At 44.9% G+C, this 27,477-nt stretch overlaps 1 protein-coding gene across 1 annotated transcript in view; it reads right to left on the bottom strand.

The window, feature by feature from the left end:
* Positions 1-27,477, bottom strand: part of SCML2 (Scm polycomb group protein like 2) — a 2,608,432-nt gene that overhangs the window by 451,813 nt on the left and 2,129,142 nt on the right. The window contains exon 13 of the mRNA XM_044073060.1: positions 5,347-5,381. Coding sequence (XP_043928995.1) covers positions 5,347-5,381 — 35 coding nt within the window. The remainder of the gene's footprint in view (positions 1-5,346; positions 5,382-27,477) is intronic.

The following is a 27,477-nucleotide window of genomic DNA, read 5'->3' on the forward strand; positions in this document are numbered from 1 at the left end:
ACAGATTAACAGTGGTACTACTCTTACAGACAGTACAGCAATACACACAACAGTCCTGACACCCACATCAGAAAATAAAAATGCCTTTTAATTCCTCATCAGTAGTGACAAAAAACATTTGTCTTGTCTTGTGTAGATGCTTGGCTGCTCGATATATTAGAGATGGTCATGTAAGAAGTTAAGCAAAAGGTAAGGACACCAGCAACACAATGAAGATTAACACATGGTGTTTTAAAATTTTGCCTTTTATATAATCAATTAACCATACTTTTAACGAGAACTTGGGAGGACACATCTAGGTCAAGCCCATGTATAATCAACCTGAATGTGTTAACTTTATCAAAGATGTATTCCCCCCAAAAAAAATACAGTTAAAAATGTTAAATAGAAGATTCTATTTGCTGTTAATATTTTACTATCCATTTTCGGTCATTATTTTAGTATCCAAGATGTATTTAACAATTGATATAGTTAAGCCTATGTGGACACTCCTCCTGGGCCATCCTTGTCCTCCCTGAAAAAGCAGCACCAATGTCCGTCACATGCTGCTGTGCACTTCCCTGTGAGCTGTCTGGATCCCTGACAGTGGACAGGAACTCTTCATTTGGTGTCAGTGGTGGCTCCGTAGCAGGTCCCCCCCCCTGTAGCCATATGGTCACGGGCCAGTCAAGCTGCTCTCCTACAGGCTAATGAAATCATGTCAGTGGCTCTGTGGCACACCTGGTCATATGTCCTGCCATGTCTTCCCACTGCATTAACATCAGCTACTATCTGCTGCCAAATTCACATTCTGTCAGACATATCTCCTTACCTCCTCTCAAGCAGAAAGGAACCATGTCACCTAAATGCTTCGACAATTACCTGGCTATGGAGTCAGGTAAGCATAACCTCAACCACAGCTGTTAATCACCTTCTGCTCTCGAGAAATATTTTGAAGTGTGATTTGGCATAGTGATAAAGGTGTCTACCTCACAGACACAACGTACAGTGTTTGATTCTCACATTTTGAAAGGTAAACTGGCTAGGCTTAAAATGGCTTACAAAGCAATTGGAGAGACCCCAAAAGTTCCTCACCAAAAGGATAAAGGGACTCCAAAATCTGTCATATGCTGCCAGATTGAAGAAACTCCAGCTCTATTCAGTCGCATACCGTCTGCTCAGAGGTGACATGTGCCTGACATATAAGGCCATGTCCAACCCGGAATTAATGGACATGCTCCACCTCAAAAAATCCAAATCCACCAAAAAGTACAGTTTTGTACCTACCATAAATGTAGATGTTCGAGGATTCCATTGCTGCAGTCCTGACTATTGGGTATAGTCCGCGTCCAGTCGGCCCGAATACCAGAGTATAAGGCTGACGTCGGTCATGGCGCCTTAGACTGACGTCAGTACGTCAGGGTACTAATGCGCATGACCGACGTCATTTCCTCAGTCTTTTCTTGCCCCAGATGTCAGAAGACCCAAAAAGACAAGTCCCAAAAAACCTGCACCAAAAACATGTACAATATATACAACAATATATACAAAAATATAAGCATGTAAACTCACCTACACAACCACCCCTAAACATAGAGGGAAGGAGGGAGGTAAATTGGACTGCAGCAATGGAATCCTCGAACATCTACATTTATGGTAGGTACAAAACTGTACTATGTTCTTCGTCTTCCATTGCTGCAGTCCTGACTATTGGGTAGAATCCCAAAGCAGAGAAAAGGGAGGCTGGCAAATTATAAGGAAGTAGGAGCTGATAACATGCCTTGCAAAACAGCAGTGGCAAAGCCAGCCCTAGACTTAGAGTAGATAGGAAGATGATAATGCTTAGAGAAAGTATGCACTGAACTCCAAGTAGCTGCTTCCAAAATATCCTTAGTTGCCACCCCCCTTAGAAATGCTGTTGAAGTGGCAGTAGCCCTAGTGGAATGAGGCCTAATCCCAGCTGGAATCTCCTTGCCATGATGGGAATAACAAAATGCAATGCAAAAGCCAATCCACCGGGAGATAGTTTGTTTTGACACAGGCTTGCCCTGTGAACTCAAGGCAAAAGAAACAAACAACTGCTGAGACTGCCTAAAATCCTTAGTCCTGCTCAAATAATATCTCAATTGCCTGTGTACATCTAAAGTGTGCAAAATCTTTTCCCCTTTATTTTGGGGATCTGCATAAAAAGTAGGCAAATGAATAGTTTGGTTTAAAGCCACACTAGAAACCACCTTAGGCATAAAGGAAGGATTAGTACGTAATGATACCCTATCCTTATGGAAAATCAAAAATGGCTCTACTGCCATAAGGGCCTGCAACTCAGACACCCTTCTTGCAGAAGTAATGGCCAACAGAAAAGCAGTCTTCCATGACAAGTATTTCAACTCAGCAGTAGCTACAGGCTCAAAAGGTTGTAGAGTAAGTTTTTCCAACACAAAATTGAGATCCCAAGCAGGAGTAGGAGCTCTACGTGGGGGTCTTATATTCTTTGCCCCTCTAAGAAACTGCTTGAACAAAGGATGCGAAAACAAAGGTGGGTCACAATCATAATGAGCTGAAATTGCTGCAGCATGAATCTTAATGGAAGAGAAGGACAAACCTTTGTCCAATAACTCAGTAAGATATTGAAGAGCCACACTCAAATTAGGCTCAGAAATCTCCAAATTCTTTGCTGTACTCCAAAATAAAAATCTCTTCCATTTGTCTCGTACACCTTCCTTGTACTAGGTCTTCTAGCTTCCATAATCACATTTAAAACTTGTTGAGGAAGTTGAGACCTGCTGTGCTTCAAGAGAGAATATGCCAGGCTGTTAGATGAAGAGAGTGAAGCTTGACATTGAGCAGATGACCATCCTTCTGAGATAACAAATGAGGAATCAGAGGTAAAGGCCATGGAGGCTTCCTTACCAGACTCCGTAGTAGTGGATACCAGTGTTGCCGAGGCCAATCTGGAGCTATCAAAATCATCCTTGGCCTGTCTTGTCTGACCTTTAATAATACCTTTGGAAGAAGAGGCAGAGGTGGAAAGGCATAGACATGAAGGTTTTTCCAACTGAAAGACAGAGCATCCACTTTCCAAGCTGTGTGATGAAACCCCTTTGTGCAATACTTTGGCAGCTGGTGGTTTAGTGGAGAAGCGAACAGATCTATGTCTGGAGTTCCCCATGACACTGTCAATTTCTGAAATACATGAAGATCCAGTTTCCACTCGTGGGGATCCATGATTTGTCTGCTTAACACATCTGCTAGGGAGTTCTGTGCTCCTGGCAGAAACCTTGCCTGAAGAGTTAGTTGCAGGCTTAACGCAGTCTCCCATAAAATCATTGCTTGCCTGCATAGAGGATAAGAATGTGTTCCCCTTGCTTGTTGATGTACCACATGACAGTTGTGTTGTCTGTTAGAATCAACACCTGCCCTGGAAGAAGTAACTCCTTGAACGCCATCAATGCAAACTGGACTGCTAACATCTCCTTCATGTTGATATGTAGATGCTGTAGTCTGGCAGGCCACTTGTCTTGTATCCACTTTCCATTTAGATGAGCTCCCAAGCAGTGTCCGAGGCATCTGTCGTTAAAATCTGACTCGCCTCTGGCCGGGTCACAGAGAGTCCCTTGTTTAGGTGACATTCCTGAGCCCACCACAAGAATTCCTTTTGAAGGCAAGGTATTATTTGAATGACAGTGTCCAAATCCTGGCAGTGCTGTGTCCATACATTTTGAGATACCATTGCAGCTTCCTCATATGCAGTTTGGCATTGGGAAGCACCAGAATACAAGATGCCATGAACCCTAATGCTTGAAGGACTGTCCTTGCAGTCAGCACGGACTGATGAGATAGTTGATGGAAGTAAAGTGACAGACTCTTTTGTTTGTCCGGGGTTAAAAAGGCCATCTGGGCTGCTGTATTCAGTCTCACACCCAGAAAGCACATGTCTTGAGAGGGTACTAGACTGGACTTTATTTCGTTCACAGAATACCCTAGGCATCTTAGCACTGCTATGACATATTCCAGATGCTGTAGAAGGTCTTCCTTTTCTTGAGCCAGAATCAGGCAGTCGTCCAAGTAAGGATAGATTTGAATGCCTTGAAGCCTGAAGTAAGCTATCACTGGAGCCAGAACCTTTGTGAATACTCTGGGCAGTAGATAAGCCAAAGGGCAATGCAGAGAACTGATAATGAAAATCTCCAGTTCGAAACGCAGATACTTTCTGCAACTTAGCCTTATAGGCACATGAAGGTAAGCTTCCTTGAGATCCAAAGTTACCATCCAGTGATCCTTGCCCAGCAGAGGTAACAGTTGTTGTAACGTCAACATCTTGAACTTGGGAATGTCCAGATAAGTGTTGAGGATAGATAAATCCAAAATTGGTCTCCACGTGTTCCCCTTCTTTGGTACTAGGAACAGGCGAGAATAAAATCCAAGCCCCTTTCTGACACAGGGACTGGCTGAATGGCCCCTATCTGGAGTAACTGAGAAACTTGCTTGTGAGCCTCTTTTCTTTGTGGAGGAGGAACATCTGGCATGCCTTTGAAAGGGGCATTGTGTGGAAATAAAATCTGTAACCGTGATGAATGATATCCAGCACCCATCTGTCTTGAGTGATTAAATCCCAATTTTCTTTGAAAAGAGACAGTCTTCCTCCCAAAGGAGCTGCCAGGCGAGAATCCACTGGCAGCTGAAAAGGCAGGTCATTGGGTCTGCTTACGAAAGGACTGACCCCTGCCCTCACCAGAAGTCTGAGCAGGTGAACTCTGATCTAGGCCTAAATGAACCTTGAGCCCTGCCCCTACCACGTCTAGACCTACCCCTAGACTGGGAACCATAAGCAGGATATGTCCACCCCTTAGCAGGCCAATTTCTACTAAACTTGGAGGCTGCACCTGCAAAAATCTTTAACAGTCTGCATAGACTTAGCTTTGTCCTCCATTTTCTTTAAAACTGCTTCCACAGGCGGTCCAAACAACACATCAGACTGTAAAGGAGCATCCAAAATCCTGGTCTTAACATGCTCAGCTAAATTCTGATCCTTCAACCAGGCATGTCTGCGAAGAACAGAACTAGTAGCAGCCACCCTCGAGGAGGCCTGAACAGCATCAAAACCACACTGCAAAGAATGCTTACCCACTTGTTCAGACACATGAACCAAATCCAGCAATTCTTTACACTCAATACCTTCCGCCAAAGCATCCACCTTAGATTTCAATTGTGAAAGGAGATAATTCTGATATTTTAGCATGTGAAACTGACAATTCAACGCCCTCATGGCTAGAGTGGAAGAAGTATACACTTTCTTACCCCACCTATCCAAAGCCCTTGCCTCTTTATCAGAGGGTACAGGATTTTTAACCACAGAAGCTTTAACACCTTTAGGCCCCTGAGAAACAGTTTCTGGGTCCGCCCTAGGACTGTTAAACAAATACTTATGAGCTTGGGCACCCTATAATACCTATCAGGCTTAACAGGAGCAGGAGGCAAGGAGTCAGGGTTCAGGGAAGCCTCTGCAAAAACATCCTCCACCACATTCAACACAGGAGGAATAGCTAAGGGCCTATGCTGGGGTAAAAACAAGAATTCCCTAAGCCTTTTCCTGGAATCAGAGTAATCCTGGCCTTCCCATTTAAAGTGCTCCCTCATGGAGTGAAGAGTCTCTGAAAATGAAAAATCCTCAGGAGGAGAAGCTGTAGGAGTGGAATCATCCACATCAGAATCAGAATAAGTAGGAAACTCTTGTAAGTCTTCCACAGAAGACTCCGAAGCCTGTGAACATTGTTCAAAACTATCAAACTCCTGTTCCACCCTAGGCCTCTTATCAGGCGGGGGCATAGAACCTCTAATTAGAGTAACCAAATCTTCTTACAGTTTAAGCATATGTTTCTTAGGCACAGAGCCGAAATGCTAGGAGAAGCCCCACAGAAGCTGAACTTGGCCTACCTCTAAAGAAGCTTTGGCAACAGAAGGAGAGGCCCTAACTACCTTGGGAAGAGAGGGAAGAACAGTTACCTCAGAAGCCCCTCAGCCTGGCCTACCTCCTGAGAGGGCACATCCTGTAACAATAAAGTATCTGCCTGAGACTCCATGGAGACTCCTGGCAAAACCTCTGGCTCCACTGAGCCTACTAAAGAACCGACGTCCGGGACTGCCGGTTCCTCACCCCTAGGCTTCACTGTTTTGTCCTTGCGCTTCTTGGATGAAGCGGGCCGGAGCATCCGGCGGCATGTTATAATTACAACGCTTCCAAACACTAACCTAGCACAATCTAGCCTCCTCTTAATAGTGCGCTTGTTAAATCTAGCACAAGAGCGGCAACCAACAACGTCGTGCTCAGGCCCTAAACAAGGTATACACAAGGTATGATAATCCCTATGCGGTATCTGCTTCCCACAAGAAATACAGTTATTCACTTTTTCTGACATCCGGTTAAATACTGAGGCAAGAAAAAACCAAAATGTTCCCCAACGGGGTTACTCAGCCAACTCTGTTTCGGTCTGAAACTCCGGTTTCGGAAAATCTCAGAACGCCAACCTGCACTCGCAAAATTGCTTCTGCATCGGACCATGCGGCAAAAAAGACAGAGGAAATGACGTCGGTCATGCGCATTAGTACCCTGACGTACTGACGTCAGTCTAAGGCGCCATGACCGACGTCAGCCTTATACTCTGGTATTCGGGCCGACTGGACGCGGACTATACCCCAATAGTCAGGACTGCAGCAATGGAAGACGAAGAACATCCACTAGAGCAAGCGACTTAAACCTTAGCACGGATATAAATAGGACGTGCTGGAGGGATAGATTTATCACTCAGAGACTCCCTATGCTGTGGAATAAAATCCCGGTCCATGTGAGGCAGAGCACCTCGCTGACTCTGTTCAAGAGAAATCTAGACCTGTGGATGGGAGATCGTAGGTTTACCCCGGGAATCATATCTGTGTCACTGCTGGACAGAGGCACAACAAACTAATGGGCACAGTATTTTTTCATATAAGGGGTGACGTAAGCCACAAAAATTTGGGCTAGGCTTATAAATGCCTTAGGGCAGATAGCCTAGTATAAACCTATGAACCTAACAGCAGCTAGCCTAGTAGTTATCTATGAAACTATACTGTAATGCATCTAGGTCTGAGTATGTAATATCTTTTACTGTTAAGCTTACGCAGTGCTGGGCATTGTTTCTGAGGTTTCTAACATAGTTAAAGAATGCCTTGTTGTTATCCTTCAACTGTGTGGCCGTTTTTATCTCATATTTGGCTTTATGACTTCATCGGGGTCTGGAGTTCCTTGTTCAGTTTAAGAAAAGCATTTTTGTATCTTGAAATTTCATTTTTTTTTTTGGCATGTAGTAAGTTTCTTCTTTTATTATAGCACCTGTTTATATTAGGGTTCTGCTACGGGGAGGGGGATATTTTTGAATCTGACATTGTAATTATTTGTGAGGGAGACATGCAACTATTTACATGTGCTTAGAACTTGCTAGTTAAGGATTTCACATAAGCAGTGGGGTTGATGCCTCTCAACCTCTTAGAATAACAAATCTGGACAAAGCATGGGGCGGGGGGGGGGGGTCAAAGGCCCAATAATAGGTATACATTTTAAATTTTACTATTATAAAGTTAGAAAATTGATAGACTAAAAGGTGTTGCATTAGCATACATTCTCTGAATAACAAAGTCTGAAACACATGAATCTCACTGATCTGCGAGAAAATCACAAATTTTATGTGCAACAAACAAACTATGAGGCAAAAATCTGGACATGCTGCTAAAGTCTGGACACTAGAGAGGTATGCTGGGGTTCTCAAGATGGAATGAGGTTTTTTATTAACCAGGTCATCACTCAGTTTTAGTAGATAAGCCTTTGTATAACTTCTAAATACTGATGTATTCAAAGTTTATTCAGAATTCAGTCTTACGCAGAATGTGAATGATTTGCAACATTTCTCTCAACTGTCTAGATGTTTACAGAATGTCCAGATATTTGACTCATATTTTTGTTCTGCTTCTCATAAAAATTTTGGTTTTCTGAGAAATTACTGAGTAATGATATACATTTGAAGTTTTTACTTATATCCTTCAGAAAAATGTATGTTACTGCAACAATCTGTGACTGTATCAACTTTCTAAATTTGTAATTGCATAATGTAAAATATGCCTCCATTTATGTGCCCTTGTTATCCATTATTGTAATCTCTGTTCAGATGTTTTGCCCTAAGAGTTTAAGGGTTATGATTGTGGTTTGATTTGACCACAGAGGACATTATAGTTGGTGGGGTGCAAAACTGGCCCATACTAGTAACGAACAAATCTCATTGCTTGTTTCACTGTCTGAGTTCATTGACATTTTTATCATCATTAATGTGTATTTATTGATATGCCATGATACTATCGTGTCCAGTGGCATATTATTTCATAATGACAGGATAATTCTTATCTGGATGCAAAAGACAACCCATGTCTACCTGAACAAGTACAATATTCCTCTTCTACCAAGCACATTTTACTGATTACACCAATGGTTCAGTTGTGTGTTTATGTTAGCAAATGTGTGTGTGTGTGTCTGTGTGTTTTATATATATATATATATATATATATATATATATATATATATATATATATATGTGTGTGTGTGTGTATGTTTATATGGTTGTGTCTGTGTATGTATAATATATCTGTGTTTGTGTGTATGTATGTGTGTGTATATATATATATATATATATATATATATATATATATATATATATATATATATATAAGTGTGTGTGTGTGTATGCCAAGGACATTGATATACACGGGTGCCAAGCTTTGTAGTGAACGGCAAGTGCTCCAACACCCAGTAGAGTGACACCATTTGGTCGACACAGACAGTTATTTGACAAGTGTGTGAGCTAGACAATCCCCGAGGAGGGAAATACTTCCTTTCCATGTGGAATGTGTGATCGCAGAGTTAACATTTATAATTAGCAGGGGATGTGGGGGGAACATTAGTAGGGCATATAAAGTATTGCAGGATAACTATAAGAATCAGAGGAGTTTAGAAAGCTCACAAAGACAAGGACAGGATATATGTAAGGCTTCCAAATATGCAACAAAGTCAAGAAGATTTTGGATTTTTGCTTGGAATTGTTTGCAAAGGTATTTTAGTACCCCAAACAGACTCAAAGAATGTTTCCTCAGGTAGATCACAAATGTTGGAGGCTTTATGGGGAAGAAAGAGGTAATTGGGAACATATTTTTGGGACTACAATGGGTTGGCAGACTTGAAAAATTAATTGCAGACTACTCTGTTAGAAATAATGCATACGGCCACAGGCAACCATCACAAGGTACCTCACCAGTTGGATCTCCTCACAGGACAAGAGGTCTGTCATCCATCCCCACTTGTCCACTCTTCAGGTAACATTGTGGGTGATAGGATTTTGATCCCTTTCAGGCACCTCTTTTTTGAGGACGTGTTCAGGGTTTTACAGGAGGCAAGGAAACCCTCAACCAGAAAATCTTCATGGCTGGCCTATTCTTCTATGAATGACCATTTGTCAGCCATTTTTGCTGGTCTACCCTTGACTCCTGCTTTGACTTCTCATTTTGAGATCAAAGAATTTCTTAAAGGTGTCCTGCATATTAGGCCTCCAAGAAAGCCTATTCCTTCTCCTTGGGACTGTACTTTTGTTTAGGAAAAACTGACACAGGCTCCTTTTCAGCCTGTAGATTCTGCTTCTTTGCAACATTGTACCTGGAAGACTGTTTTCTTGCTGGCTCTTACTTCTGCTTGGATGGTTTCTGAGCTCCAGGCCCTTATGGCCTTTCCTCCTTTTTTGTTTTTTCATAGGGAGAGGGAGTCCCTGTGTACTAATCCTACTTTTATGCCCAAAGTAGTCAATGAGTTGTCCTTTAGACAGTCAGTACAACTACCTTTCTTTTTTCCTTCTCCTCAGTCTGCTATTGTGAGGGTCCTGCATACCTTGGATTTGCAGAGGCAGCTCAGGTACTATTTGGATAAAACTAGGACTATTCGTAAGTCTGATCAGCTTTTTGTTTCTTTTTATACCAGGTCTTTGGGTTTGGCTGTTTCCAAACAAACCATCTCCACCAGGATATGCAAGGGCAGTTATTTTTGTTATTCTTTTTCATGGCAAATCTCTGTCTGCTTTTGTTAGAGCTCATTCCACTAGGGCTGTTGCCTCTTTTGGTGCCTTCTTCAAGGGGTTGGACACCATTCCATCCTTGAAGTTGCTATTTGGTCTTCAGTGCATACCTTTATTAAGCATTATAAGTTAGATATGGTTTCTATGACCAGAGCAGGTTTTGCTGAAGTCACTGTATGTGGGTTTTTTGAGAGCTCTTCAAAGCCTTCCAGCTTGCATTCTGTTCTTGAGCTTTTTTACTCTCCCTTCTGGACTGAATACTGCAACAGTGATATAAAATGACATAGTACACTTATGTAAAATCGTACCATAACAGTAGATGTCCTACTCTTCATTATTGTAGTATTCTCTCCCTCCAATCCCCTGTTTATTCTGCAGTTTTTTCCCTTCTGGATGTGTATGGACTCCTTTGTCCTATGACGGCTGTTTTCTTCTAAAGCAATACAGTTCTAGGTAGTTGCATCCGTAAGTCCTTCTTATGACCTGTGTTCTGTGTGGGGAGCATAAATGTGACATACAGCACAACCAAGATCTCTTAAGCTTATTTATGCTAGTCAAGCGATGGACTGTCCTTAGCAATAGATCACTTCTGTACTGAATACTGTACCAGAGAACAGCTGTTATGGTAAGATTTTACACAAGAGTACTTTGTCACTTTGCTCCATCATCACTACCATACATACCTCTCAACTGTCCAGATTTTCCCTGAATGTCTAGATTTTTGCCTCATATTTTTGGTCTGTACCTCATAAAATTTTGATTTTCTGGCAAATCACGGAGGATTGAAGTTACTAAATAATGACACACATTTGAGTTTCAGACTTCATATCCTTCAGAAAATGCACACTACAAAATTCTTTTATTCCAGAAACTTTCTAGGTTTATAAGAGCAGTATTTAAACAATGTCTCTGTTTTTGGGCATTTGTTCCTTACTATTTTAGGGTTTGTCCAGATTTTTTGGGCTAAGATGGTGAGAGGTATGCTATCGTGTGAGTAAACTGGAATGGAAACAGTTTAAATATTACCATGTAAGACTAATCATTGCCAGACCAGGAATCACACACTCATTAGGTGCTACAAACTGTTAGAATGATGCCAAAAGCTGTAGAGTATCATTTCAGTTACTTGTTGATATATAACAGTGAAACTAGAAACAGATTCATACAGATATAAGGTTACAAGAGATAGAAGTGTTGAAAACATAATATAATGTAGTAACTCACAAAGGTGTAGCATGTACACTAGGATGTGCTTTTGGCTAATAGCTGTAAATAAGCAAAAAATAAAATATGAAGTGAAAGGAAAATATGAGGGTATACTCATTTTTAAACTTTGCATCATTCATGCTTCTACAGATGTACAAGCAGCCCACTCATAAAAATAGTGCATTTGTCTAGCAGTATTCAGAAATCAGCACATATCAAACTAGAAAATGAAAAAGGAACAGAAGAGTGTGTCTACTAATGCTCCAACCTTCTGTCACACACTTGCTTTCTATGGAATTACTGGCAGGTCAGGAAGTCACTACACCAGGCTAGTATTCAAAAATCAGAATACAGTAAAACATGAAATGAAAGAAAGATAAATATGGTTTCCACTACTGTTTGCCTCACTCAGATGCTTTCTATAGGTAGAAGCCATGTCATAAAATTGTTGTAGTTGGCCAGATTTCACAATCGCCACAGAATAAAATATGAAATAAAAGAAACAAAAAAAACTCTGCCAATGTTTTAAAACCCTTGCATTGCTGATGTGCTTTGTACACTAGCAGCAGCTGTCAGGTCATAAAATGCCTGAAAGGCTGCTTTTCTCAATGTGTAAAATGCACAGATTACACTAATGAATGGCTGACAGAGAAAGCTGTTGTTAGTACAACTGCAATTTGAGATGGAATTTGGCTCACACCTTTGAAACTTCCTGTAGGCAGTCTTCCCCCACCCCCCTCAGCCAAAGTTGAGCATGCTCAGAAAGGCAAACCTGAAATGTAAACAAAGGCTGAATCAAAACAAAATAATCCCTGGGATTGCCCCTTTAAACTAGTACACATGCATTCCTATATTAGCATACTGTTGAACAGAGAATGACACGAACAGTGCATGGTATGCTGCATTCCAAATAATAAAAAGTAAACAAAATGTGTTCATGCGTGGCTGCCACTTGAAAAGTAAACTCAGTGAAGTCATCTGTCCATTTCCTGTCAAGTAAGATATGGTGATATTTCTCAACAGTTCTTGTAATATTGATAAGAACAAGACTAAATAAACTGATTCTATACTGGGAACCTGACAAATTATACAAGTAAGCACTACACTATGTCTTGAATATTTCCAAACGTGAAATTTGTGGCTAAGAATAACATTTAATTAAGTGGTTTAGGCTAATCTATAGTTGAACTACAATGCTGTAAACAATCACAAAAGAAACAATGGCATTATCACAACCAGTCTTCCTAGTTATCAAAGAAACCATTCTTTGAACTTGTAACACTATGCCACAAGCCCACAAACTGTCTGTAAAATGTGCTGATTGCAAACAACGTTTGTATGTTTATGCTAATACTAAAATAATTAACATGTAAATACTTATAACCACCTCACTTAAGTGTCAAATAGGGCCACCAGCAGTGGATAATGGCTGAGAATATCTATCCAGTACTCCCGCTTCAAACAAGGAGAAACATCTGTGGGAAAAGCCTGGGTAAGGGTGAGAATTGAAGAGGCCCAGGCAACTACAGGGAGCTCATTGGGCAAGGAATTCTATGTTTGGACTTTTGGTTCCTCTTAGGTGGGGCAACTGCCCTGGAGGCCTGTACCTGGGTTAAGGAGTTCCAAACCTTCACATCCTGAAAGCTGACATCCACCCTAACTAAATTAGTGAGTTAACAGTTAAAGGTTTATAGGTTCATTAGCAAGTACTAGGCTAGCTACCCTTGCAGGTCATTTTATGCTTAGCAAAGTTCCCTTTTTGAGCTCAAAATAGCCTATCCCATTTGGTTATAGATTACCCTTACCCTTACCCATCCATCCCATGGTCGATAATTATAACTGCAATCATACCATAAACAGTCTGAGGCTTCCCAAGCTTTGTCAATGTACAACCATGGTAGGATACCTGGTCTGAATTCTGTGGTGGGGCTCTGGTTTGGTGGAACTTGTCTTGATCCACAGGCGTGTTGACCTCCAAAGGGGAGGTAGTGGTGTCAGAGGTTTTCTTCAATAGGCTTTAACATTTAATAGAACTGGTAAAAACTAAGAGGTGGTATTGCCATATTCATCACAAACTGCAACATGGACAAAAGGAGACTTCTAAACCCTATCATCCACCTCCAGTATAGTATATGATTTGGCAAGCACATTTGTGGGTACCTCAAAAATACAGGTCTTATCTGTGTGCAGACCACAAAAGGCCAAAAAAAAAAAAAAAAAAGCAATTTTTATATTTTATGTAGAAGAAAATGCAGGAGAGAAAGACATTGGGTGCTGGTGATGCAAGTCTAATTAAATAGAACGTAAGCAAATACTTTCTTCTCATTAAAAAATGCAACCAACTGGCTTTTAAACCAACATCTGTAATTTTTTTTTTAAACGTAGTCATCTACTCCACTTATTAGTGGTTCTTGCCTATGGGGAATTCTTGCATAGTGAACATAGTACAAAAATCTAGGATTATAATGACATAAAACTACAAATTTAGAGAAAGGGGATTAAAAAGACACATCCAGAAAGGCTGAAAGAAGAGTTTTAGGTAGACAACAGCAACATGGGGTTAAACCTGAGATTGTATGACAATGAGCCGGCGATAACAAGTAGTTATGTACTCACCATAATGATCGATGTATGTGGTCCATCTCGCCTCACATTCTTTTACTCACGGGTTTGGAGCCGAGAATCGGCTCCGACTCGGCCAACTATTTCTCTAGCACGAAGTCTCTAATTGGCTGGGCTAACCTGGTATCTCAAGATGCACCTCGCCCTAGCCCCAGATCTAGTTTGCAGCCATTCCAGTCACACCCCACACACAACCACCACTGGAAGGAGCTCCAGCCAGAAGGAAAGAAAAAAACAACTGACATTGAAGAATTCTCAGATCCAATTTTCCTCCAAATCCTACAGGAAGAGGGCAGGTGGGAGGGTACGTAAGAATGTGAGGCGAGATGGACCACATACATCGATCGTTATGGTGAGTACATAACTACCTGATGTTATGTGGTCCTATCTCGCCTACATTCTTTACTCACGGGACAGCGTCCCCAGCACCTCTATCCTGGGCGGCTCATAGGAAAATGCTCCTGAGAATCGTGGAACCAAAGGAAGCCCGGCCCCTAGAAGCCACGTCCAACTTGTAATGAGTAATAAAGGTGTGCAGAGAGGCCCAGGTGACCACAGCACAAATATCATCCAATGAAAGCCTGGCATGGTAAGCTACTGGTGTAGACACTGCCCTGGTAGAGTGAGCTTTGACGGGAAAAGGTAAATTTCTGCCTGCTGATGAATATATAAAGGAAATACAATCTTTGATCCATTTAGAAATGGTGCTCTTGGCAATATGACAACCTGTTCTGTTTTCGGAGAAGGACACAAACAGTTGATTAGACTTCCTAACATGCTTAGTCCTGTGCAAGTAGAATCTTAGTTGTCTGTGCACATCCAACTGGTGAAATCTAAACTCTGCTCTGTTGGAAAAGTTTGGAAAGAACACTGGTAACTTAATGGTGGATGATACCTTAGGAAGGAAGGATGGGTTAAGCCTCAGGGAAACTCTGTCCTTATGAAAGGTCAAATACGGAGGTTTAATGGACAAAGCTTGAATCTCTGATACTCTTCTAGCCGATGTAATGGCTATTAGGAAAGCCGTCTTCCAAGATAGAAATTTTAATTCACAGGTGGCAGCCAATTCAAAGGGCCGTGAAGTGATGGCTTGTAACACAAGGTTTAGATCCCATGGCATGACAGGTTCTGAAATAGAGGGCGAAGTAGCCAGGCGCCTTTCAAGAAGGCCTTACAAAGTTTATGGGCCGTAAGAGAAGGCTCGTAAGATGTATGAAAATTGGAAATTGCAGCCAGCTGCACCTTAATGGTAGCAGGCGCGGAGCCCTGTCGGAAAAGCATGGCTAAAAAATCTAAGACCGACGGAACTGGGGCTGTGAAGGGGTCCAAACCTTGGGCCTGCGCCCAAATGGAGAATCTCTTCCATTTGCTGGAATAAATCCTTCTGGTGGAAGACTTACGAGACGAAGACAAGATGTGTACCACCTCCGGTGAAAAGGAATGTCGTCTAACTAGTGATGGAAGTGGAGCAGCCAGGCTGTCAACCTGAGGGTTCGCAGGGAGGGATGGAGTTGTCCTGACATGTGAATCAGTAGTTCTGGCACTGGGTCCAGGATCCAAGGACCGTCCACTGCGTACTGCTGAATAAAGGGGAACCATACTTGTCGAGGCCAGTGTGGAGCAATTAGAATCATCCTGCTTCCCAAGGATATGGCTTTCTGAATTACTCTTGGTAATAGAGGAAACGGAGGGAAAGCATAGATCAGACCGGAGGGCCAATCCTGAACTAGAGCGTCCCTGGGGGACTCCCCCTGTGGGGGGATCAGTGTGAAGTACTTGCTGCATTTGGCATTGAGAGGGCTGGCGAAGAGATCGCAGCAAGTCTGACCCCACCTGTTGAAAATTTGAAGCGCCACTCGGTTGTTCAGGGACCACTCATAAGGCATCAGAATAGCTCTGCTCAGCCTGTTCGCTATCACGTTGGTCTTTCCCGGAATGTGCGTTGCCACTAGAAAATGTTGGGAAGACACTGCCCAATGCCACACTCGCATGGCCTCTCTGCAGAGGGGGTAAGACTTGGTTCCCCCCTGCTTGTTCAGGTACCACACCACGGACATGCTGTCCGAGTGAATTGTAATCGTTCCCAGAGGAAGAAAGCTTTGGTGTGCCCGCAACGCTAGAAACACCGCTCTCATCTCTAGAACATTGATGTGCAGATGTACCTCGTGATCTTGCCATTTGCCTTGGACCGTCATGCCAAGATAGTGCCCCCCCACCCCATCTGGGAGGCGTCCGTGGTCACCGTGGCCACTGGAGACATAGGAATCAAGCTCCTCCCCTTGTCCAGATTGGTGGAACATAGCCACCAGCGGAGGTCCTGTTTGCACCGTTCCGTGAGAAGTATTAAGTGGGAAAGAGGAAGTTTCTGAAAGGACCATTGGGCCGAAAGGAGCCACTGTAGGATCCGCATGTGTAACCTGGCTAGAGGCACCAGCATGATGGTGGCAGCCATGGATCCCAGGAGCTGGAGGACTTACCTGGCCTGAACTCTCTTGAGGGGCAACAATGCGTGAATCTGAGACTGCAGCACTCTTATCCTCTCTTGTGGCAGAAAGGCCCACATATGAATAGAGTCTAGCTCTGCGCCTATAAAAACAACACGCTGTGAGGGCAGCAAGGTAGACTTTTCCCAGTTCAAGGTAATTCCTAGTTGTTGACAAAGTCTAATGGTAGCCTCCATGGCTTGAATGAGGAGATGCCTGGTGGGGGCACTGAGAAGCCAGTCGTCCAGATATGGAAACACCTGGAATCCCCTACGTCTCAGGTGAGCCGTCACCACTGCCACACACTTGGTAAACACCCTGGGGGCTGTGGTGAGACCAAAGGGCAGGGCACGAAACTGGAAGTGACTGGCTCCCAGCCGGAAGCGTAAGTGACTCCTGGATGCCTTGTCCATCTTGATGTGGTAGTAGGCATCCTTGAGATCGATGGAGCACATCCATACTCCTTTTTCCAGCATGGGAAAAATAGACTGAAGAGTGACCATTCGGAACTTGGACTTCAGAACGTACTGATTCAATTGGCTGAGATCCAGAATGGGCCTCAGGTCCCCTGTTCTTTTCGGCACCAAAGAGAGTCTTGAGTAAGTTCCTGATCCGATATGGTCTGAGGGGACTGGTTGGATGACTCCTTTTTCTAGCAGCTTTGAAACTTCTAGTGCTGCTTGATCCCGTTGACTGGGTGGAACGTCCGGGATTCTTTTGACCGGAGGGGGTGTTGATAAAAAGGGGATAGTGTAACCTCCGGTAACTATTCAAAGCACCCAAGGATCCTGGGTGATTGCTTTCCCAGGCTTCCGGATGCAACGAAATTCGGCCCCCGTCTGGCTCTGGAACAGCACAGTCGGGCAATGCCTCAGGAACGCTGAAAGGAAGACCCACAAAAGGAATCGCGGTCTCCAGAGTTGCGGGGCCCTCCCCTGCCTCTAGGGCGGCGTCTTCCAGAATAGTTTCCCCCTCCTCTGCCTCTAGAGGGGGACTCACCTTGAGCAGCAGGGAAAGACTTCTGTGACTTCTTGAACCACATTTTCCCTCCTCTCTGAGCCTTGGGGTAAGGCCTAGAAGGAAGAAAGAAACGGGCCCCTATGGCAGATAGGGTCTTCCCTTCCTGTTCGCATCTGGTGAGGGTGTCTTTCACTTTGGTCCCGAAGAGTGAGGACCCATCAAAGGGGGCGTCAGTGAAGGAAGACAAAGGCTTCCACGAAATGACACAGGCGCATCCAGGCTTGCCTTCTGAGAGCTACACCTGAGCTAGCTGCCCTACTCGCCCCTTCGGCTGCATAGGTTATGAGCCTCATGGACGAGTTAACAATGGAAGCAAGGGTAGACAACTGGGCGTTAACAGTCTGTGCTACCGCCTCACGTATGTTACCCATCAGAGTGTCTCCTAGCTCCTTAAGGAGATCTCTCTGGAGCAGAGTAAAATGACAAAGATAATTCAGCGACCGCAAAGTAAAGGTCGCTGAAGACAGGATACGCTTCCCATACCGGTCCATACTCCCGGACTCCTTGTGAGGAGGATGGACGGAAGAAGAAGCCTCTGCAACTTCCTGCTGAATGGCTGCCGCCACCACCAAGGCATATACTGAAACCCCTTTGGTCAGGAACTCTTTCCCCGGGGGAGCAGAAAGGAACTTATTTGGACGTCTGGGCACCGGTTCCACGGAATCAGGGGTCTCCCACACCCTTCGACAAATCAAATCCAGAAGTTCATCGAAGGGTGGAGACACCCAGGAGGCAGAGGGTTGCGCTCCGAAGGCCTTGAGGAATACAGACTCCTCCTCAGAGGGGGTCTTGGAAGGCCAGTCGCCTCTCTGCCTCTAGATCTCCAGGATGTCGGAGAAAGAGACATCATCGGAGGACAACTTAGGGGACACCCCTCTGACTCCTCGAGGTCGGTATCAGAAGTGAGGGACTCGTTCTGGGAGTCTATGTGCTTCCTCTTGCACAACTTCTTTCTAGGGGGCTCCTCAGGCACCAACACTGAGGGGCCCTCAGAAAGCTGGGGACTGCTCATGGGGGTATCCCTCAGACCTTGGGGCTCCGCCATCCACGGACAGGGGTGTGTCAGAGGCTCTAGCCGGGGTGTAGGGGGAAGGAGTGACCAATCCGGGTGATGTACCGGACGATCTGGCCAGTGCGCTCCTCATGGCCTCGAAGGCAGGTCCTCCCGAATCAGAGGACCGACCCGTCTCTGAGACCACAACCGGAGTCGGGGTTCCACGAGCCGATGCACCGAGAGGGAGGCTCAGAACCGACAAGAGTCCCGAGGTATCCCCCTCGGGTCCGACTGAGGAAACCCAAGTACTGAAACCAGAGGACGGAACAGACATGGTTGGAGCCGACGTCAGCTCAGATAAACTCGCAAGGGGTATCGGATCCGACACGAAAACATCACTCGGCGTGGAGCACTCCGGCTCCGACGACACAGGGGTGCTCGGAGGAGGAATCATCGGTACAAAAGTAGGGACTGGGTCCGGAGCCGAGAACAATTTTGCTAACACCGGCGACTGTAGGAGCCTCTGGACCACCCTATCCACATCCAAATCAGACAGCCTAGAGGATTTGGAGGAAATAGTAGGAGATCGGGATCTCCTACCTGGAGACTCAGGCCTAGCACTGGGTGACGGGCTCCGAATAGGCTCCAATAATATCGGGGCCAAGGTCGACTCCAGTACAACAGATACTTCTTGCGGCCCCGAGGACAATGGAGCCGAGGAGGCAATATCCACTTTCGAAACCTTCTCCGGGGGCTCCGATAAGACAGATGGAGCTGGAGATCTTTTCTTGGCCTTGAAAGTCTTAGACTTAGTACTAGAAGAAGAGTCTAAGGACTCCTCAAAGGAAGGTTTAACCAGGCCCTTCAAAATCAACTTATTTTTTCTTTCCTGCAGTACCCTCGGGCTAAAAGCGTGGCAAATACTGCAGGACTCTTGCAGGTGAATAGCACCAAGACAATAAACACAGATAGAATGGACATCTTATAGCCACATTTTGAGCATTTTTTAAACCCAGAGGGTTTATGCTCTTTCTGCTCTTTAGACAGTAATGTACAGCACACACTCAACTGACAACGACAGACACAAGAGGAAGGCGGGAAAAACCCAACTACGAACAGCCAATGAAACTCTAATTTAAACGTTCCTTTGGTGCAGCCAGGAAACTAACTACCGACCAAAAACCAACGAAAACACAGGATTACACAAACAACACAACACAAGAGAGGACTAGGTCCTCTAATTTAAACGGGCCTAGCCCGCCAACACAGAGGGATACCAAAAAACACTATATGCTTATACAGTACTCTCACAAGGAAAAAAATAGCTATTAAAATAGCTTTTACAAGAGAACGGACTGCTAAGACTTATGAAAATTTTGAAAAAAAGGTACTTAGCCACAGCCAAGCGAGACCAAGTCCTAACTCTACGAGCGGCAAATGAGATCTGGGGCTAGGGCGAGGTGCATCTTGGGATACCAGGTTAGCCCAGCCAATTAGAGACTTTGTGCTAGAGAAATAGTTGGCCGAGTCGGAGCCGATTCTCGGCTCCGAACCCGTGAGTAAAGAATGTAGGCGAGATAGGACCACATAACATCCTTTCTTTACTTCATACTACATTTACGGACCTGGCCCAGGAGCCAATCATGAACAAGTGCATCCCTTGGGGACTCCCTCGGAGGGGGGAAGAGGGCAAAGAAGCTGTAGCATTTGGCATTCATAGATGTCGCAAAGAGGTTGCAGCAAGGCTGGCCCCATTTCCGGAAAATTATTTCCGCTACTTCCTGTTTCAGGGACCACTAATGAGGCATCAGAATAGCTCTACTGAGTCTGATCACTATCATGTTGGAATTCCCCGGGATGTGCGCTGTTATCAGAAAACGTTGGGAGGAGGTTGCCCACTGTCATACTCTCAGGGTCTCTCGACAAAGGGGGTAAGAGCTGGTTCCTCCTTGCTTGTTTTTATATCATACAACTGACATGTTGTCTGTCTGGACTACAATGTTTCTTAAGGGAAGAGAGTCCTGGAGTGCTTGCAATGCTAAAAGCACTGCTCTCATCTCTAGGCCACTGATGTGCAAGTGGGCCTCGTGATCCTGCCAAGTGCCTTGGACTGTCTTTCCCAGATAATGTCCCCCCACCCTATGTGAGAGGCATTCATGGTCACTGTGGCCACTGGTTGGGGGGGGACGGGGGGGGGGAACGGTTGACCTGCAATTACTTGAGAGGAGAATAGCCACCATCAAAGATCCTTTTTGCAAGTTTCTGTGATTATTTTGTGAGACATCGGCAGCTCTTGCATCTATCACTTAGAGGATAACAACCACTCAAGAATCCTCATATGCAGACGTGCTTGGGGAACCAAAAAGTACAGTTGTGTACACTTACCATAAATGCAGATGTTCGAGTGTATTCACTGTTGCAGTCATCACATTTGGGTTATCTGCCTGCAGGTAAGCCCTCAGCCGGCCTGAATGCCAGAGTCTTCGGATTTCTGTTTCAGATGCTGTCTCTTCTTCCATGACATCAGGTCGTCAGTGGTATAAAACATGCAGCCGATGCCATTACATCAGTTTTTCTTGCCCCAGATGTCAGGTGCCCCCACAATAGGAAGCAATTATATGGTATGGTACACCCCCATCAAAAAAGCAAATACACCAGAAAAAATAAATATACCAAACAAGAAGGAAAGGTAGTGCCAAGAGAAGTCGGGGGCTGGAGAGAGGGTAACCAGGACTGCAACAGTGAATACACTCGAACATCTACATTTATGGTACGTATACACAACTGTACTATGTTCTTCGTGTTTCAATGTTGCAGTCATCACATTTGGGTTGCTTCCCAAAGCTAAGGAAGGGAGGAGAAAGTTAAAGAGCATTAGGGCCAGCTATTAAGCCCTGCAAGACTGCAGTGGCAAATCCAGCTCTGGATTTAGAAAAGATAGGCACGTGGTAATGCTTGGTGAAGGCATGTACAGAGCTCCAGGTAGCAGCTTCTAGGATGTCCCTGGTAGGGACTCCTCTGAGAAAAGCCGCAAAGGTAGATGCAGTCCTGGTGGAATGTGAACTTAGCCCCTGTGGGGTGGGTTTTCCATGGTACTTGTAGCAGAAATGAATGCAATGGGTTATCCATTTGGAGATGGTTTGCTTTGAAATGGCCTTCCTCTCTGCCCCTGCAGCAAAGCCACCTAGATTTTCTGAGAGGCTTAGTCCTGTCCACGTAAAATCTAAGTTGTCTGTGCACGTCCAGTGAGTGCAGTATTCATTCACCTTTCTTTTGTGGATTATTGAAAAAAGTAGGCAAATGAATGGACTGATTTAGGGCCACACTAGACACCACCTTGGGCATAAAGGAAGGATTAGTCCCGAGGGAAACCCTGTCCGCATAGAAGAAAATGAAGGGTTCCACTGCCATGAGGGCCTGTAATTCAGACACTCTTCTAGCTGAAGTGATGGCTAGAACGGAAGGCTGTTTTCCAAAAAAGGAATTTCAACTCTGCTGTTGCAGCTGGCTCAAAGGGGGGGGGGAGTGAGCTTTTCCAATACAAAGTTAAAGTCCCAGGCTGGAGTGGGAGCTCTCCTGGGGGGGGGGTGTCTTAAAATTTTGGAACCTCTAAGGAATTGTTTTAGCAAGGGGTGAGAGAAGAGAGGTGGCTCAGTATTATAATGTGCTAAAATGGCAGAAGCATGAATTTTAATTGACGAGAAGGATAGGCCTTTGTGGAGCATTTCTGTTAAGTACTGTAAAAATATGAGTTAAGCTGGGCACTGTTGTGCCCATCCCCTGAGCCTGGCTCCATGAACAGTATCTTTTCCACTTTTCAGCATAGGATTTTCTAGTACTAGGCCTCCTTGCCTCCAGAATGACATCCAGCACCTGCTTACTGAGGGATGCTAGAGAGCTCGAGGAATTAGCCAGACTGCAAGGTTCAGGGTTTGAAGCTAAGGGTACAGAATCTGGCCCGCCTGCTGGGACAGCAGGGAAGGTATCTGAAGCAGGTGCCATGGTTGCAGCAGTGTCATACTGCGCAAGAGGGGGTACCACTGCTGGCGTGGCCAGTCTGGTGCAATCAGTATTGTCCTTGGCTTGTCCTGTTTGATATTTAGTAGAACCTTCGAGAGGAGAGGCAGAGGGGGAAAGGCATAAACCGAGAGGCTTTCCAAGGTAAAGGACAGGGCATCCACTTTCCAAGCCTGACTGTGGAGAGTTCTTGTGCAGAATTTGTTCAGTTGGTAGTTCTGAGGGGAGGCAAACAGGTCTACCTCTGGAGTTCCCCATTTGTTCCTCAAAAGGTTGAATATTTTGGGTTCTAGTTTCCATTCGTGTGGGTCCAAGAGATTTTTGCTTAAGTCATCTGCCAGTGAATTTAGTTTGCCTGGCAGGAATTGAGCTTGTAGGTGTACTTGGTAGCTCAAGGATGTGTTCCACAGAGCCATGGCTAATCTGCAGAGAGGGTATGAGTGGGTTCCCCCCTGCTTGCTTATGTACCACATAATTGTGGTGTTGTCTGTCTTTACCAATAGTTGTCCTGGAAGAATACAGTCTTTGAAGGCTGTCAGGGAATTCTGTACAGCTAACATTTCTTTTTGATTGATATGCAGGTGCATCTGTCTCGGGTTCCATTTGCCCTGAATGCACCGCCCTGTCATGTCATGTGAGCCCCCCATGCATAGTCTGATGCGTCTGTTGTTAGGGTTTGGGTGGCAGGGGGTAGAGTGAAAGGGAGTCACTTATTGTGGTAGCAGGCCTACGCCCACCAAAGGAACTCTGTCTCCATACAAGGAATGATAGAAATCATTGTTTCCAGGTCCTGAGAATGTTGACACCATAGGCTTTTTAGATATCACTGGAGTTTCCTCATATGTAGGCTTGTATATGGAATTAGTAGAATGCAAGAGCCCATGACCAGCAGGGCTTGCAGTATTTTCCTTGCAGATAGCTAGGGTTTTGTGGCCAATAGTTTGAAGTAGGTTGTCAAATAAACTTGTTTTTCCGGAGTCAGGAATGCTATTCGGGAAGTTGTGTTCAAGCTTGCTCCCAGGAATACAATCTGTTGGCACGGTACTAGGTGAGATTTCTTTTTGTTGATGGTATACCCCAGAGAGGTTAGAAGTTTCTTTACGGATGCCAGATGTTGTAATAGCGAGTCCTGGCTTTCTGCCTGAATCAGACAATCGTCCAAGTATGGGTAAATTTGAATATTTCTCTGCCTGCAAAATGTAATGGCTGGAGCTAGACACTTTTTGAATACCCTGGGCACAGTAGATAAGCTAAAGGGAAGTGCAGAAAACTGATAGTGCATGGAGCATGCCCTGAAGCATGGGTATTTCCTGCAAAATTCCCTTATTGGGATGTGCAGGTAAGCTTCCTTTAAGTCTAGTGTTGCCAGCCAGGCATCCTTGGCTAACATAGGAAGAAGCTGTTGAAGAGTTAGAATTTTGAAACTACCAGAAAGGTGTTGAGAATAGAGAGGTCTAGGATAGGACTCCAGGAGTTGTCTTTTCTGGGTACCAGAAAAAGTCTTGAATAAAAACCTTGCCCCCGTTAATCTGTTGGGACAGGTTGAATAGCCCTGATACTAAGAAGAGAGAGAACCCGCTGTTGGGCCTCTGCCCATTGATTTGGAGTCTGGCCAACCATTTGGGGTTGGTAGTGTGTGAAAGTGGAATCTGTATCCGTGGGAGACTATGTTCAAAACCCATTTGTCCTGGGTAATGAGTTCCCAGTTTTTTGCATGCAGGGTGAGCTTTGAGTGTGAGTTTTTGGCCTGGATGAAAGCGATGGCGTTGGTTTAATATCAATGTCCATATGCCTGAATACACCCTCAGAAGCCGGTGCCTGCACAGCGGCTCTGGACCCATCCAAGGTAGAGACTTCCGCAGGTTCCATAGTCGAAGAAGCATCTCGTCGCATACCGGACTCTGAATAGGTCTCAGTAGTCCTGCGGATATCAGGGGCTGCAAAAGCGCCTCACTGAGAACCGGCAGACTGGCGACTAGCTTAACGGAAGTGTCATAGTCAGTTTTGGACCTATGCAGTCTGTCTCTGTCTTTATCCTTATGTTTTTTCAGAAGATCGGTAGTCGGATGGCTAAGCGAAGTCATTTCGGAATGCACAAATTGAGTACGAAAGTAATTGGCTGCAAAAATAGCCCGATGACAAATAGTTCGGGTGTTGAACAAGGCACAAAACTGACAGCGAGGAACGTTGTGGTCTGGGCCTAAACAGGGGATGTAGTACAAATGAAAATCTCTATGAGGTATTTGCTTTCCACAGGTAAGACAATTGTTAACTTTTACTGACATCGATTAGAGCAAGAAAAAGGATCCCCAACGGGGTACTTATCTTTTTAGAAGACTTCGGGTCCGAAACTCGAAAATGAAAATTTCAGGAGATGGCCGACCAGCACTTGCGAACTGCTTCTGCTTCGGGCACCGCATGGCAAGAAAGACTGATGTAATGGCATCGGCTGCATGTTTTATACCCCTAACAACCTGACGTCATGGAAGAAGAGACAGCATCCGATGCAGAAATCCAAAGACTCTGGTATTCAGGTTGGCTGAGGGCTACCTGCAGGTAGATAACCCAAATGTGATGACTGCAACAGTGAAACACGAAGAACATCTCTCGCTGCCGCCCTGTTCCCTAGAGCTTTGAGGACCATCTTCACTTGGGCTTTCCTCCTTAAGAGATATCTCACACGGTAACTTCGAGATTGTATCCTTTCTGGTGAAGTTTCACCGTCATTTGTGTTGAGTCTAATTCTGCCCCTATAAACACATGCTGAGAAGGCACTAAGGCAAATTTTTTGTAGTTTGTGGAGATCCCTAGGTATGAGCAGAGTTGCAAGGTTGAATCCCTGGCCTTGATTAGAAGAGGCCTGGTCGTGGCGGTTACGAGACAGTCATCCAAGTATGGAAACAGCCAGAATCCTCAATGTCTCAAGTGAGCCGCTACAACTTCCATACATTTGGTGAACATATTGAGAGCTGTAGTGAGGTCAAAAGGCAGAGCTCGAAACTGGTAGTGACTGGCTCCCAACTGAAAGCGCAGGTGTCTCCTGGATTGCCTGTCCATTTTTATGTGGTAGTACGCATCCTGGAGATCTACAGAGCACATCCAATTGTCTTTTCCCAGAAATGGGAGAATCGACTGCAGTGTTACCATCTGGAACTTGGTCTTTTTTACTGATTTGGTTATAATGCTGAGATCCAGAACTGGGTCTCCAGTGTCGCTTTCTTTGGAACTAAAAAGAATCTTAAGTTTTTGATCCTACTTAGTCTGTGGGGACTTGATGGATGACTTTTTCCTAATTTCTAGAGTTGTCTGTTCCTTCTGACTGGGTGGAAAGTCTGGAACTTTTGTCTTTGGGACAGAAAGGAAAAAAGGGATGGTGTAACCCCTGGATATGATGCTTTGTACCAATCTGTCTTTTGTTACATGTTGCCAGGCTTCTGGGTACAAAGATAAGCTACCCCTGACTGTCTCCTGAGCTGAACAGTCAAGGCCTCCTTTCAGGAGCGCTGAAAGGGCCTACCAAAAAAGGATTCTCTGTTGTCCTGATTTTGAGGAGCCACTCTACCATGAGGTTGGCGTCTTCCATTATTACTTCTCCCTCTGGGAGAAGTTTCACCACGTGTGTCCTGAAAAGATCTCTGCGACTTCCGGAACCACATTTTACCACTATCTCTCTGACATTTGGGAGAAGTTCTAGTAGGCATGTAAAAACAGACTCCTACATCAGGCAGAGCCTTTCCTTCCTGTTCACACCTGGTGAGTGTGATCTTTACCTTAGGCCCGAACAAGGACGAGCTGTCAAATGAGGCATTTACAAAGGAAAACTTAAAGGGTTCCGCAAAGTCACATAAGCGCATCCAAGAATGTCTCTTTAGAGAAATTCCAGAACCCGCTGTTCTACTCTTCCCATATGCTGCATAAGAGATGAGTTTCATGGAGGCATTGACAACTGAATTTAAGGTAGCAAGCTGAGAAGATACTTTGTCAGCAACCCCTTCAGCTACCGAACCTTGGAGGGAATCTCCTAGCTCTTTCAGGAGATCCCTCTGCAGTCTCAAAAAATGAGTGAGGTAATTCAGCGATCTAAGAGAAAAAGCCGCTGAAGAAAAAATGCACTTTCTGTATCTGTCCATAGTCCGAGACTCCCTGTTCAGGGGATGGACAGAAGAAGACGTCTCTGAGAGTTCCTCCTTAGTGGCCGCAGTCATGACCATAGCATCAACTGGGACTCCCTTCATTAGAAAAGACTTGTCAGGGGGATGTAATAAATTTGTTGGCCTCCTAGAAATAGGTTCCATGGAATCTGGGGACTCCCAAGTCTTTTGAGAAACCAGGTCCATGAGTTCATCTAAAGCCGGAGACATCCAAGAGGTGGAAGGGTGAGATCCGAAAGCCTTCAGGTATAAGGACTCCTCCGCTGAAGGGTTAGTGGACTTCCAGCCACCTCTCTGCTTTAACATTTCCAGGATGTCTCCCAAAGGAGACATCATCAGGAGGTGACCATGAGGACCCTTCAGCTTCATCATGGTCCGTATCAGAACTGATGGACTCCTCTGGGGAGTCTTAAGTGCTTCCTCTTGCACAGTCTCTTCTGAGGGAACTCCTAAGAAGGGTACTCTGGGGAGGTTTCGGAAAAGTGTGGGGTGCCCTGTGGTGCATCCTAAGGCCTAGGATCTCTGGGTCCCTGTGGATGCAGGAGTACAGAGCCAGGAGCCAAAGTTTTTAGAGGGAGGAATATCCAGAGAGAACTGTGGACCTGTTTGTGGAGACAACACCCTCCACATTACCTCAAAAGCCTCCCGTTCCTGATCTGAGGATATCCCTGGATCAGAAGAAGCCAAGGGAGGGACCCCCCCCCCCGGAACCAAAGACAATGGATTCGAGGCTGAGGTGGGAGTTGAACTCACCCAAGCCAAGGCCCTGACAGGCAAAGTCGGATCAGACAGCTGTCTGATCTGACTTGCGCCCCCCCCGACCCAAATGGAGAGTGCTGACTCCTAGACTCCTCCAGCTCCGATGG

The sequence above is a fragment of the Protopterus annectens genome, chromosome 5.part1 (assembly GCF_019279795.1).
Source record: "Protopterus annectens isolate FY-2018-M chromosome 5.part1, PAN1.0, whole genome shotgun sequence".
Taxonomy (NCBI): domain Eukaryota; kingdom Metazoa; phylum Chordata; order Ceratodontiformes; family Protopteridae; genus Protopterus; species Protopterus annectens.